This window comes from Kuraishia capsulata, genomic scaffold, assembly GCF_000576695.1.
Source record: "Kuraishia capsulata CBS 1993 genomic scaffold, Kuraishia_capsulata_scaffold_5, whole genome shotgun sequence".
NCBI lineage: Eukaryota > Fungi > Ascomycota > Pichiomycetes > Pichiales > Pichiaceae > Kuraishia > Kuraishia capsulata.
In genome coordinates, this window is record NW_019172954.1 from 411,915 (window position 1) to 424,041 (window position 12,127).

The 12,127-nt window shown below is 45.6% G+C and overlaps 7 protein-coding genes across 7 annotated transcripts in view; 4 read left to right on the forward strand and 3 right to left on the reverse strand.

Annotated features, from left to right (window-relative positions):
• Positions 1 to 175: 175 nt before the first annotated feature.
• On the forward strand, positions 176 to 1,780 carry KUCA_T00004205001 (uncharacterized protein; the record flags this gene model as incomplete). Its single annotated transcript, XM_022600915.1, has 1 exon — positions 176 to 1,780. The coding sequence occupies one exon, from the start codon at positions 176 to 178 to the stop codon at positions 1,778 to 1,780; it is 1,605 nt and encodes a 534-aa protein (XP_022460213.1).
• A 451-nt stretch (positions 1,781 to 2,231) lies between these two features.
• Positions 2,232 to 3,344, reverse strand: KUCA_T00004206001 (uncharacterized protein; the record flags this gene model as incomplete). The annotated part of the gene is made up of 1 exon (XM_022600916.1): positions 2,232 to 3,344. The coding sequence occupies one exon, from the start codon at positions 3,342 to 3,344 to the stop codon at positions 2,232 to 2,234; it is 1,113 nt and encodes a 370-aa protein (XP_022460214.1).
• A 196-nt stretch (positions 3,345 to 3,540) lies between these two features.
• On the forward strand, positions 3,541 to 3,972 carry KUCA_T00004207001 (uncharacterized protein; the record flags this gene model as incomplete). The annotated part of the gene is made up of 1 exon (XM_022600917.1): positions 3,541 to 3,972. The coding sequence occupies one exon, from the start codon at positions 3,541 to 3,543 to the stop codon at positions 3,970 to 3,972; it is 432 nt and encodes a 143-aa protein (XP_022460215.1).
• A 124-nt stretch (positions 3,973 to 4,096) lies between these two features.
• KUCA_T00004208001 (uncharacterized protein) lies at positions 4,097 to 5,080 on the reverse strand (the record flags this gene model as incomplete). Its single annotated transcript, XM_022600918.1, has 1 exon — positions 4,097 to 5,080. The coding sequence occupies one exon, from the start codon at positions 5,078 to 5,080 to the stop codon at positions 4,097 to 4,099; it is 984 nt and encodes a 327-aa protein (XP_022460216.1).
• Positions 5,081 to 5,276: 196 nt separating this feature from the next.
• KUCA_T00004209001 (uncharacterized protein) lies at positions 5,277 to 7,630 on the forward strand (the record flags this gene model as incomplete). The annotated part of the gene is made up of 2 exons (XM_022600920.1): positions 5,277 to 5,283; positions 5,340 to 7,630. 2 exons carry the CDS (start codon positions 5,277 to 5,279, stop codon positions 7,628 to 7,630), a joined length of 2,298 nt encoding a protein of 765 aa, XP_022460217.1.
• A 57-nt stretch (positions 7,631 to 7,687) lies between these two features.
• On the reverse strand, positions 7,688 to 10,141 carry KUCA_T00004210001 (uncharacterized protein; the record flags this gene model as incomplete). The annotated part of the gene is made up of 1 exon (XM_022600921.1): positions 7,688 to 10,141. The coding sequence occupies one exon, from the start codon at positions 10,139 to 10,141 to the stop codon at positions 7,688 to 7,690; it is 2,454 nt and encodes an 817-aa protein (XP_022460218.1).
• Positions 10,142 to 10,959: 818 nt separating this feature from the next.
• KUCA_T00004211001 (uncharacterized protein) overlaps positions 10,960 to 12,127 on the forward strand; it is a gene marked incomplete at both ends in the record, with an annotated part of 5,102 nt that continues 3,934 nt past the window's right edge. Inside the window, one exon of the mRNA XM_022600922.1 lies at positions 10,960 to 12,123. Within this exon, the coding sequence (XP_022460219.1) occupies positions 10,960 to 12,123 (1,164 nt within the window). The remainder of the gene's footprint in view (positions 12,124 to 12,127) is intronic.

The window sequence follows — 12,127 nt, forward strand, 5'->3', positions numbered from 1 at the left end:
AAAATAAAAAATATGATTTTGGACGGTTTTACTCCTCAAAGTAGTACTTTAAATTATTCATAGAGCCATGCAAGGTTTTGAACTTGAGGCTTGTCACGTGAGTTTTCAACGCGTGTTTTTATAGAGCTGAGCTCATTACCCCAGTTCCCTTCAAGATGGCGAAAAGTCCATAACGATGGCGAAACAGAGCATTTTGACCATATTTCTGGTGGTGTTCACAATTAGGTTACTAAACGCTCTTACAATTCGCACTTTCTTCCAAGCTGATGAGTACTGGCAGGCACTAGAACCAGCCCATTACGCGGTCTTCAACACTGGTTATCTGACCTGGGAGTGGAAGCAAAAGATACGATCTTTTCTACACCCCTTAATATTTGCAGTTGCTTATAAAGTGTGCGAATTGTTTAATCTTGAGTATGCTTGGGTATTAGCTTTGCCAAAGGTGTTCAGCGCTTTTATGGTGACTATTGGTGAAGTGGGCATATACACCTGGGTGGATACATGGACAGGAAACACGCGACTGGCCCAATTGACCCTGGCGGCCAGTTTGGTCTCGGCATTCAATTGGTTTGCTATAACCAGAACATTCTCGAATACTTTTGAACTGGTGCTAACTGCATGGGCCTTGAACTTCTGGCCTATTGGTTCCACGATATCGTCTTCTAGTGGACTCAACTTCAAGAGGTTTGCATTTAGTCTGGGCTTGGCTTGTTTCTCGTGTCTAGTGAGACCTACAAACGGGGTGATTTGGTTGGTGTTGGGTGGTCGACTTTTCTGGGTGCAAAAATCGAAAGTTTCGATACTTTTGTTGGTGACACTGGTCACCACCGCCTGCATCATTATCAATGCTAGTGTAGACCACTGGTTTTATGGCGAGTTGGTCTTTCCACTTCTGAAGTTTCTGGAATTCAATGTGGTACAAGGTTTGAGTGCGTTTTATGGGATTAACTCATGGAGTTTCTACGTCGTACAAGGAGTGCCTATTCTGTTGCTCACTTTACTTCCATTCACTTTCCATGGAGTCTACATCTTATTTGGTGGCCTAATAACAGACCTGACTCTGAGGAAAAAGACGCACATTTTGGTGGAAGTTGTATGTCTGTATCTACTGGTTTTCTCCCTGATTCAGCACAAAGAGTTTAGATTTGTATATCCTCTGAAGCCTATCTTTCTGTTGCTCACTGCCATCAGCGTGACGAGGCTTTCTAAGACCTGGAATCCTCAGATACTCAAAACGGTGACCGTTGCTATAGTTGGTTTGAACATCTTTTTGGGTTACTACTTCACCATTATCCACGAAAGCGGAGTTATTGAGGTGATCAATGTGCTTAGAACAGCTGTTTTGAACGAGGGTTCGAACTATGCCGTAAAGCCATCCATTGGATTTCTGACTCCGTGCCATTCGACTCCATTTCAAAGTCATTTTCACCTGGATCCAGACACTGCTCATATATGGTTCTTGACATGCGAACCGCCATTGGTCGAACAACACGAACCAGGATTTGTGCTTGAGGAGTATCAAGACGAGAGCGACGAGTTCTATGCCGATCCAACCGGATTCTTAGATTCCAATTTTCGAGACATTAGCACCGGATTGGCTCCAGAAGGAAAATACCCACACGATTGGCCGAAGTATCTTGTTTTCTTTGAAGCTTTGGAATCCACTATGAATGGGTATTTGGGAAGTGAGCATTATGTTCCGTATGCTCGTCTGTTCAACAGTCGCTTCCATTGGGATGAGCGGAGAGCAGGCGATGTGATTGTATATAAAAGAGTATAGAGCATATTTCATATGCATTATGTTTTCTCAGAAGAGACGAATTTGCAATTGTGATTGGGAAGTGAATTGTTAATAGTGAGTGGAACGTTTAAGACAATAGAAGGTAATAATAGAAGACAGCATCTGCGATATGCAATAAATGCAATGCATTTATGTGCATAAGTATACCTGCATGAGCATATTAGGTTGGACGTTTAGAAGTAATTCCTTACGATAGATATATCATAACAAATTTACCACAATATTAAGATTACGAAACATATATACAGCATTATATTTATCATTGGGTAAAAATCTTGCAATATACACAGATAATATACACTGGTCAATGGACACATACACAAGACACGAAGCTACCGATTCCAAGAGAGTACTCTTTTCTGATAACAAAAAGTATCAACACACATCCTACCATCGCCATTTAAATCCCAATACAGACCTGTCACTATGGCTAAGCGTCCCAGCGCGAGCCTTCACCACCAGTTGAAACATCAGGTTGCGATTTAATGTTATGGTGCTCCATCACTTTGGCTATCGCTTTTTCACGTATACTGGCCAAATCCACAACAGCCCCCGAACCTGACTTCTCCCTTAACTCATTGAAGCTCTGTATCCTCAACATTGCACCATGGGCTTGTTCCCACCTTTCCTGTTTGACAAAACAGTCAAAACACCCGACTAGACAGTTGATGTCTCCCAGCTCCACGCCTAGCTTGAACCACTCAAATGCCTTATCGGTATTGCCAAAGTAGTTCAGCTCAAGAAACCCAAGCTGAGCAAAACTTTCCTTGAAACCTTGAGTCGCGCTCATTTCAAAGTGATACCGTGATCGCTGAGCATCATCCCCATAGATCTGACCCAAGAGGAAGTGACATTCGGGTACTTTTCTCAATGGTGCGAGATTGATAGACTTCTCCAGATACACCTTGGCCGAGTTCAGATCGGGCTTTGCGAAGCTTATATGACCCAGAGTCTTGAAAGTCTCCGAGGCCAGAAAACTTTGGTCATCCAGCTCCAAAAAGGAGTGGTAGTGGTTTTCGGCATCCTGTATCCTGCCCTTGCTATAAGCGTAATCTCCAGCCAACTTCAGTGCAAGAGGATGCTTGATCTCCAGAAGATTGGCTATCAATTTTTTCGAATAATTCCTGTCATCAAGAGAAAACTTCTCCATCTTTTCGTCTCGCAAAGCACTAAAAGCCAACATGGAAACGGCATCGTTATCGCCCATTTCCGCAGATCTTTCGATCAATGTCTCCTCTAGTCGTAGAAGCCGTTTATCCGTTTGGTGTGTACTTGTTCTTATTTCCTTCAAAACTTTCTGAAACAACGTGAGATCTGCTGCTTTAGCATATTTCGGTATTATGGCATCATCCGGCGATTCGTATAGTGCTTTCAGAATGGGCAAGTACTTCTTCCATGTCAGTCTGGCGTTCATGTCATAGAGGACTCTGTTCACTGTCTTCTTGGCCGGAAGGATCTCCAGCAACTGTTGGGTGCTGAGACTTCTGAGTTGATGTAAACAGCGCAGATTCTTCTTTGAACGCAGAATAGTTGATTTCAGCATGATTTTTGGAGGCAAATATTGCGCTGTTCAAAAAGTCTTGATGGGCTCAATCTTCAGCCATTTTTCAGGCCAGAGCCTCGCCGGGGCGTGCGATGAGCCTCATCTCTCCACGCTTTGTTTTCACGATAACATTAGGGATTTGAATGGACGATTTGAGCTGGATCATATTGGATAGAATTGAGGAAAATCACCCATTATGAACGGCAATAATTCACCAGTTTTCAAGTTTAAGACAGTCTTGGGAAAATCTGAATCGTTTCTGTCTTTGCTTAACGATGGCCACACAGAAACGGTCAGCCCCGAGGCTATTCATCCCATAGAGCTAACTGTGCAGTCACTCACGGAATCTCCGCTGGAGCTTTTAAATCTCAACATGCAATCATTGTACGAGTCACAAATCATATTATCAGGTATGTTGCTAAAAATGCAGAAGAAGTTGGACGGTCTTGGAAGCTCGGTGCGATCTGGGGAAGAGGTGGATAGTGAGGGCTTAGATGACCAGAACACTGTTGAGGCTTACAAGAAGAGAATAAACGTTCTAGCCGAGAAATTGAAGAAGATAAATGCTGTATTGGCCAAGGTAGAAGCTAGGGTGGATAGAATAGCAGCTGGAATGAGATTGGACTGAATGAGAAAGAAAAATACACTACGCCGAAATTCCGGGGAAACGGGTCAAAAGACCAGGCTACCAAGACCATGGGCAATGGGGGGAGATTTTAGTAATATATGTTGCATATATGGATTCAACCACTTCAATACCTCAAGAGGTGATATGGGTACCCCGAATTCTTCTTGTGGAAGAGGTGGATCAGATAACTATATGCCAGAAATATCCCGATCGTTGAAATCACCGTTACTGCAAATTGTACCTTGGAATTCTTGATTTTGGGCGCCTTGCTCACAGCTACAACCGTCATCACCATCAAAAGCCCATAGACAACAGATACAAATTGGGTCTCAGCAGCATACTGTTGCTGGTGTCCACTCGCAAAATACTCCTGAGAACCATCTCTTTGTGGCCTAGAAAATGGCGCGTTCCTGATCTCATTGTACATATACCCAGAAACAAAGAGAATGATCAGGATAATAGAACCGGCCTGCCATATCTGCTTGGATTTCAAAAGCTTCGTCACCTCGGCCCACTTCCTGATGGTGATGAAGGTGAGCATTGCAATCGCTGAGATGGTCAATGCTATGTTGGAATAGTCGATCTTTTCATGCAGAACAAACAGGTGTGGAGCCAACCCGGAGTGTTCGCGGACCCAACCGGCAAGGTTGTCGGGGTTCTCACCCTGCATAAACGTGTATTCGGCAGCAACCTTGGTCACATCTGGCGCTCCTCCAGCTTTGTAGTAGAATAGCTTGGGGACGGTATTGAGCTGGAGTTTTTGAAACAGCTTCTTTGCGGTTGGAAAGTCAGCATACGCAAACACCAAGTTCTTGTCGGTCTCGATCCCCTTGCTATTGGCCGCGAACGACTCCGAAACCATGCTATATATAGGAGCATATTCATGACATAACAAACATCCAACCTCTGGGTTCGTAGCAGTAGCAAGCAACACCAGGTCAAAGTCCTCTTTTGGATTCTCCAGTATGGCGATGTAGTTGTTATCGGTGATCTTGAGTGGTGATATTTTGCCCTTGTTACCGGCAACCAGCTGCTCATACTTTAAGGCCCAGCACATCTGGGCAAAAATAGCCCAGACCAAAATTGATATTCCCCATGAGTTCCGCATTGTACGTAGAGCGTGAGGGTTGATGTTTGGGCTAAGACAAGAGTCTATGCCGATACGTGGTTTCTTTCCCAGGCTTCGCGGGATGAAAAATCACGTGACCCAAAACGCGGACCCCATCGTTTTCATCGACGACCCTTACTATGTTGTTGGTGTTAAAGAGAGGAGATATCATCAACTAACGTGATATAGACTTGAAATGCCCAGTACGTGAGGAATTTGAATGTCGTCATCAGCTTATTGTTTACTAACCTATCTTCAGTTAAAACTCTCGAGTCCTACTTGTTTGACAACTATGCGTTGACGAGCTACCAGGTGGAGATCTTGAGATACTCCAAGCTGGGAATAGACGTGGACCATTACTTGTCGCGTCTGATTTCTGGAAAGAGAGAGACAGCTTTGGAGGGTCTGGGTGGATTTCCGGTTACTCTCATCCAGCTAATTGAACAGGACCTCAATGCTCTCAAGGAGCTGGAGGTGACTCCTATCTTCGTTTTTTCTGGGCTTGAAACCACCCTTCAATACCAGGCGCTACAGAACCCAGACATGCTGCCAAATGAGAGATATCACCGCAGAGTTTGGGACAGAATTGCCAAAGATCCACAGCACCAGGAGTCCTTCAGAGAGCCAAACTCTCCTGCTAACCTAAGACCGTTGATGCACCAACTGTTTCAATATTTCACCGAGAACGACATCGAATTCCTCATTGCTCCATACTCCTCATGGATGCAATTGGCCTACATGCGCTCACAAGACGTGATTGATGCTGTTTTTGGCCCGACAGACCTGTTACTGGTGGAAACGCTAGAGAACTTCATCTTCAACCTGGATCTCCAGTCCAACAAGGAATTCAAGGCTTTAGACAGAAGCCATGTTTTCGGCAGATTGAGCTTAACGGAAAAGCAGTTTAGGGATATTGCAGTCACTGTTGGTTTTGACTTACAGCCGGAAACTTTGACAATATTCCCTCCTCAGATCCCAGGTTCGCTAGCTCCGGTGCCTAACTTCAGGTCCCTACACGAGTATATAACTAACGGAGGTTCCATATACAATACCCTTCTTTCCCTGCCGCAGAGTGGGTTTTTGGAAAAGTTCCAGAAGGGCTGTGCTTCTGTGGAGTATGCACCAGTGATGAAGACCAGTGGAGCGGTCGAGCCTTTTGCCGAGGAGAAGGTCTCGACAGAGGCTGCGGATTCCGAAGAAAAGCCTAACGGCCATGCCAAAAAAGAATCATCAGAGATTTCCCCCAAATCAGTTTCCCGCTTGCGGCCAAACATTCCTAATGACTTGCACGAGTTTGTGGGCCAGAGACTAGCTGACGAGATCTACTTCTACCAGTCTGTGGGCATCACTAGTTTCTCTCTGTACGAGGCTATCATATACGGTTCAATAATCGAGAGACTTCCTTTGGATGGAGTCGCAACCCCAACGTACACCAAGCTGGTAACGGACAGACAGAGAATTGAGCTAAAGAACCAGTCGTTGAACTTGATCACCGGGATGATGAACCGTTACTACCAGGTCAAAAAGCTCAAATTGAGCACCTACTTTCAAGGTGAGAAATCGTATGATCTTATACACAGAATACAGCCACCTGTTTTTGTCAAAATCGGATCGCTGTTTGTCCAGGATGCCTCTCTGGCTGGCCAGGGATCGGTTTTGCAGAGGCTCTTCACTAACTTGTCTGCAGATTTTCTGTTGAAGGCAACAGACACCAGTAAGGGAAAGCAACAGCATATCACTTCTGATTCAGAGCTTGTGGCTAGCTCACTGTTGAGAGCACTATCCCTACAGGGCTTTGTTTCCCCATCTGCCCCATTCAAGCTGACTCCATGGGGCGAGCTGTTGCCGAAGGTCGGTGCCTCGAAGTTTGCAGAACAACTGTTCCTGATTGTCTCATACTTCAAAACTTTCCAGCAGACAATTCAACCTTCTGACCTGATCTTGCCCAACGAATTGGGCCAAATTCCAGACTCTCCCACCAAGAATGCTGCCATCATCATCAGCAAGCTGTGTTCACTCATTCCTGTGACAGATCTGAGAAGCTACAACACCCGCCATTTGTCGCGGTCGATTCTCCAGACACGCTCTCTGTTTGACATCATCAACAATGATGCCTCAGAGGCGGTCAATGTGAACGTGCTTTCCATTCTCATTAGCAATGTGGACGACACTAGAAAGTTTGAGAGGACAAATAGCGAATGGAGAAAGCTTGCGGCATCCCTTCCATTTTCCAACTCCATACCCAATGTTATCATGGGCCTAATGCTGCAATTCTTCTTCTCAACCTACTTGAGGAATAGAGACGCAGAGATAACACCCACCTCGGCCATTTCCAAGGCCAAAAACCTGCTGAATGATACTTTCAGAAGTATTGGAACAGATCCTGCTTCGAGCATAGTGAGTGGTTTAACGTTCTTCAAGGAAGTGCTGATTGTTCTTAACGACATGGCAGGCAAGAAGTTGATCGCCAAAGCTTCCGAGTTCCTGCCCGTATTCGAAGAAGCAGAGAATCTTTGCAATGAAATATTAGATATGCTGTCATCGCCTTGAGCGACTACAATGTGATTGAAAGTTTCTATTGAATGCTACTACCGCTTCGTCTGTAAGTCAAGCGGCCCCGAACAACTTCAGCATCTCAGAGAACGACAACTTGTTCACGTTGAGCTTCTGGTTGGCGACCTGGTCTCCATCGGCCACGGCTTTTGCTAAGTTCCGTTTCTCGTCCTGCAACTTCATAATCCTCTCCTCAACAGTGTTCTTGGAAACCAACTGATGAACATCCACGGCAACCGTTTGACCTAACCTGTAGACCCTGTCAATTGCCTGCTCTTGAATCTGAGGGTTCCACCACGGATCAAACAGTATGACTCTTGACGCACACGTAAGGTTCAGACCCAAAGACCCGCACTTGAGAGAACAAAGCAGGACCGTCACTTTTCTGTCCTTGCGGAGTTTTTCAAGAGATTGGTCTCTTTCCTGCCTACTCATTGAACCCTGATAACGAACGTAACCTATGCCCAATCCAGCCATTTCTTGCGCTATAAGATCCAACATAGACGTAAATTGGGAGAAGATGATCGTCTTTCTTGAAGGGTCACTTTTAACTATAGAAACCAGCCTCACCAGCTTCGCACTGTTCAAACTGCCGAGGTCTGCGGCCTCGTCCTCTCCCTTGATAATCAACTCGCATGAGGCACACTTCTTCTGGCCATGAGGTATCGTCTCGGAGCAAATCTCGCACTTATTTTCCTTCAAACTCAGCGAACTGAACAAGTCCATAAGATCGTCTGCTGCCTTTGCTTCTTTTCCAAAATTCAGGAGGTTTTCCTGGCTCGTATTGTCCGACTTGATTGGGGAAGACGGCCGCTTGGGCATGTCAAGATACGAGCTCAAAAAGTCGTCATCGTAGTTGCTAAGTAGCTTCCAATGACAGGCAGCCTGGCGCAATCTAAGAAGAAAGACCAAGGCATTGACATAGTCCATTTCCCCATTAGAGCTGGTGACGGTCTTGAGGATCTTTTGCTCCAAAGCAGTGTAGATCTTTGCTTCTGGAGGTGACAGTTGAATCGTTTCGACATGGACATTTTTGGCAGGAAGCTTGAGTGCATTCGAGCTTTTATTAAGTGTGTCTTTGTTTCTTCTCAACATGATCTTTGACAACTCTTGTCGAAGTTGCTCGAGGGCATCGACAGATCGGCCGTTCTTGATGACGTCCCGTACCTTGACCTTCCACAGATCGGCATCACTGTACTTGCTCACCTTCAGGAACAGAAGCAACGACTGTAAATCGTCCAAACTGTTCTGAATTGGGGTTCCCGTCAAACACCATCTTCTGGAGGACCCCAGGGCAAAACAGGCCTGGGCAGTTTTGGCATGTCTATTCTTTATTGTGTGGGCTTCATCCAGAATGACTCTCCACCAGAACGCATTGTATAGCGGGGATTTGGCGGGGTCATTGGCATCAGACATGACCACACTGTAAGTGGTGACAACAACATCGAATTCCGCAAGTTTGTTGATATCACGTTCGCGGGAGGGACCGTGGTAAGTGGAGACAGTCAGGCCTGGTGCCTTGGTGGTGATCTCATCAGCCCATTGAGTAACCAGGGCAACAGGACACACCACTAAAGTCGTCTTGAGGCTTCGCTCGGGTATTTTATACTTGAAGTTTTCATCGTGCTCGAACAACTCAGTCTCGTCATTTTGGGCAGGTCTATTGGCCAGAATCAACGCCATTGCTTGGACAGTCTTACCCAGTCCCATGTCATCACACAGCAAACCACCTTTATGGGCAAACTCCGGGTTTTCTCTTGCTTTCAAAAACCTCAATCCATGAACTTGATGAGGAAGAAGAACGACATCTAATCCTTTAACAAAGACATCTGCAGGTTTAATTGTCTCATCTCCAATCAGACCGACGCCCTCTCCAACAGACAGTAGCTCCAATGTCTGGGGATCGTCAGCATTGAACTTTGAAGGCGAACTGAGAAATCCCGCTCCCGTATGATTGCGAAGGGCTTCTTTATCCTTAAAAGGAGATTCTATGGAAGCGAATTTGTCCCAACGGTCATGGGTTGCAATAGCTTCTCTGGGCTTCAATCCAGGCCCATAGTTCCCAGGTGGGGCAAGACTGGTGCTTGCGCTGGACAATTTCTTCACGTCCAACCTCTTTCCCCAGTTCTTGCTAGAAACGTCAATCGGCTTGAACATGTCTTTGTTAGCATCCACGGTAAATGTCGTCTTGGTTCCAGACCTAGGTGGGGCAAGAGAGCCGTATGCTTTTGCAGCAAGCCCAGGAGCTGATGTAGTTGGACGAGGTGGTCCCAATGATTTATAGCCATTAGAAGATCCCAAAGTGGTGATCTTTCTTGTTGTCGAGCTGGAACCTCCCTTGACAATCAGATCAGTCTTGGTTGGACTAGAACTTGAAGTATGTGATTTGTGAGAGGCTTGATGATTGCTGGTGGTCTCGCCATTGTCGTTTCCTCCCTTTATTTTCATAGAGGAAAGCGACTCCGCAAGTATGTCCTCATCTGAACGACGGGAGTCCGAACCTCCCATGGCTGGTAACAATCGCTTGGATAACTATTGAAGGGTAGACTGCAGAGTCTCTCTGACAGTATTTTTCACTATTTTGGTACCTCATCTCGTTTTGTTTACATACCTGTGTAAATGGGACATCAACTTTGGGTGTATGAGTTGGCGGTAAAATTATTCCAGATAAGCGGGAAAACAGAACAAGCTGGTAGAAATCAACACCTTTTTAAATCCAGAACTTGAATTTCTTGCTGTTTTTCACTAATGGGATCAACTATTCACCTTCAATCTAATCCCCACAGAACCAGCACAAGGGTCGTTTACCAACAAATAATGCTCAGTGTAGTACGCTCTAGTCCGTAAACCTGGAAAATTTGCCTCTTTGGCCAAGTGGTAAGGCATCGCACTCGTAATGCGGGGATCGCCGGTTCAATTCCGGCAGGAGGCAGATGTTTTTTTTTCGTTGCCTCAGACAAGCAAAACCTTTTTATGCATCCGAATTTTTGCCTCTGAGGCCGTATCCAATCATCCCTTGTTATCTTATTCGGGTTTGCCAAGCGAGTCTTGAATAGCTGTGGAGGCCATTTGGGGACCGGCACTGCCAGAAAATTCGCGGGTGAGGCTCAAACAGTTATCTACGTGTGTGAGGGTAGTCAGGGTATTTACTCTTTTGCGACCAGTTACCTATTTCAACATCACAATACTAAATCGTTCTTGAGTGGTAATTGACTGTGTGTCAGAAGAGTATGAAGCCTCTGGGCCACATAAATACCGAGCCCACGTCCGAAGCGGACCAAGAGCCCCAAAAAGCATCAGCTTCAAGGATACCGATGAAGACAAGAATGATAAATCTAGACAGGGTAATACGCCCCGATTCAAGTGCTAAGATTCTGAGCAGACAAAGGAGCTTACAGTCTAGAAGTGGTTCATTTTCAGACAGTCCTATGCCAACCAGCCCAACTATTTCTCGCGGACCATCAGTTAGCAGGTCTAACTTGGAGTCAGAACAAGGGTCTGACAAGAACAAATTTGCCTCAGGGTTGAAGAAACTGGGCCGTGTGGCGACTATGAAAAGAAATTCCAATTCAGGATCCGATAATAGTGATTTCAAGGCGGATTTCACTGCCGTACGGTATGACGAGACACAAAGCGGGAAGACACCCATTGAGATCGAAAAGCTGTCGCAATTGAAGAGTTACACTTTGGAAAGTGGCCCTAATACCAGTATCACTCCTATGAGCCCGTTGGATCAGGCTCCTTCTCCTTCTCATGTGACTCTGTCACAGAAAAATGTCATCGCGGTTGGACTCGGACTGGCAGGGAGAGGACTTGGTGAGAAGCGGAGCAGTGTTGATACGCAGAGACTAGCGGCACAGTCCAGTGCTAGTAACTCTTCGACGCACTCTCTTCAATACAGTGATGATTTTATGCCTGGACCTAAGGGACTACGAAGAAAGTCATCTACTAAGCAAGGACCTACTAGCCCGTTGGAGCCAGACACCGCTGCTCTTTCTTCTCCTCTCTCAAGTCCCACCAGGTCATACAGCGATATGGGTCATAATCCATTTTCAGCTGTCGTTCCTAGCGAGGATCAGATAAATTTGCGGTTTAATGCTCTTCTGGAGCAGGAAAAATTCTCTACAGCAGAGAAAAGAAGATTGCAAATGCTAGCCACGGATATGAAATGGAGGTACATATGTAAGGACATGGATAAGACTTCCCTGAGGAGGACTTTGACGACTGAAATAGTCTATTCAGCCCCACCAGCAACGAAAAGGATGAGCTCGTTCAATAAAGGTATTGAATCACCAGAGTGGTTTTTGAAGCAACTTCTTACGGAAAGAGTTTTGACCAAACATTTGCAGAAGCTCGAGAAGCAACTGGCCAGCCAATCTCCAGGGTGGACTTCTCACTTTATAAATCTTCAAGGATTGGATCTTCTGTCGAATTTGCTGGTCAAGATCAACCGCAGGACTATCAAATCAAATCTTCAGCTGGACCAAGAGGTGA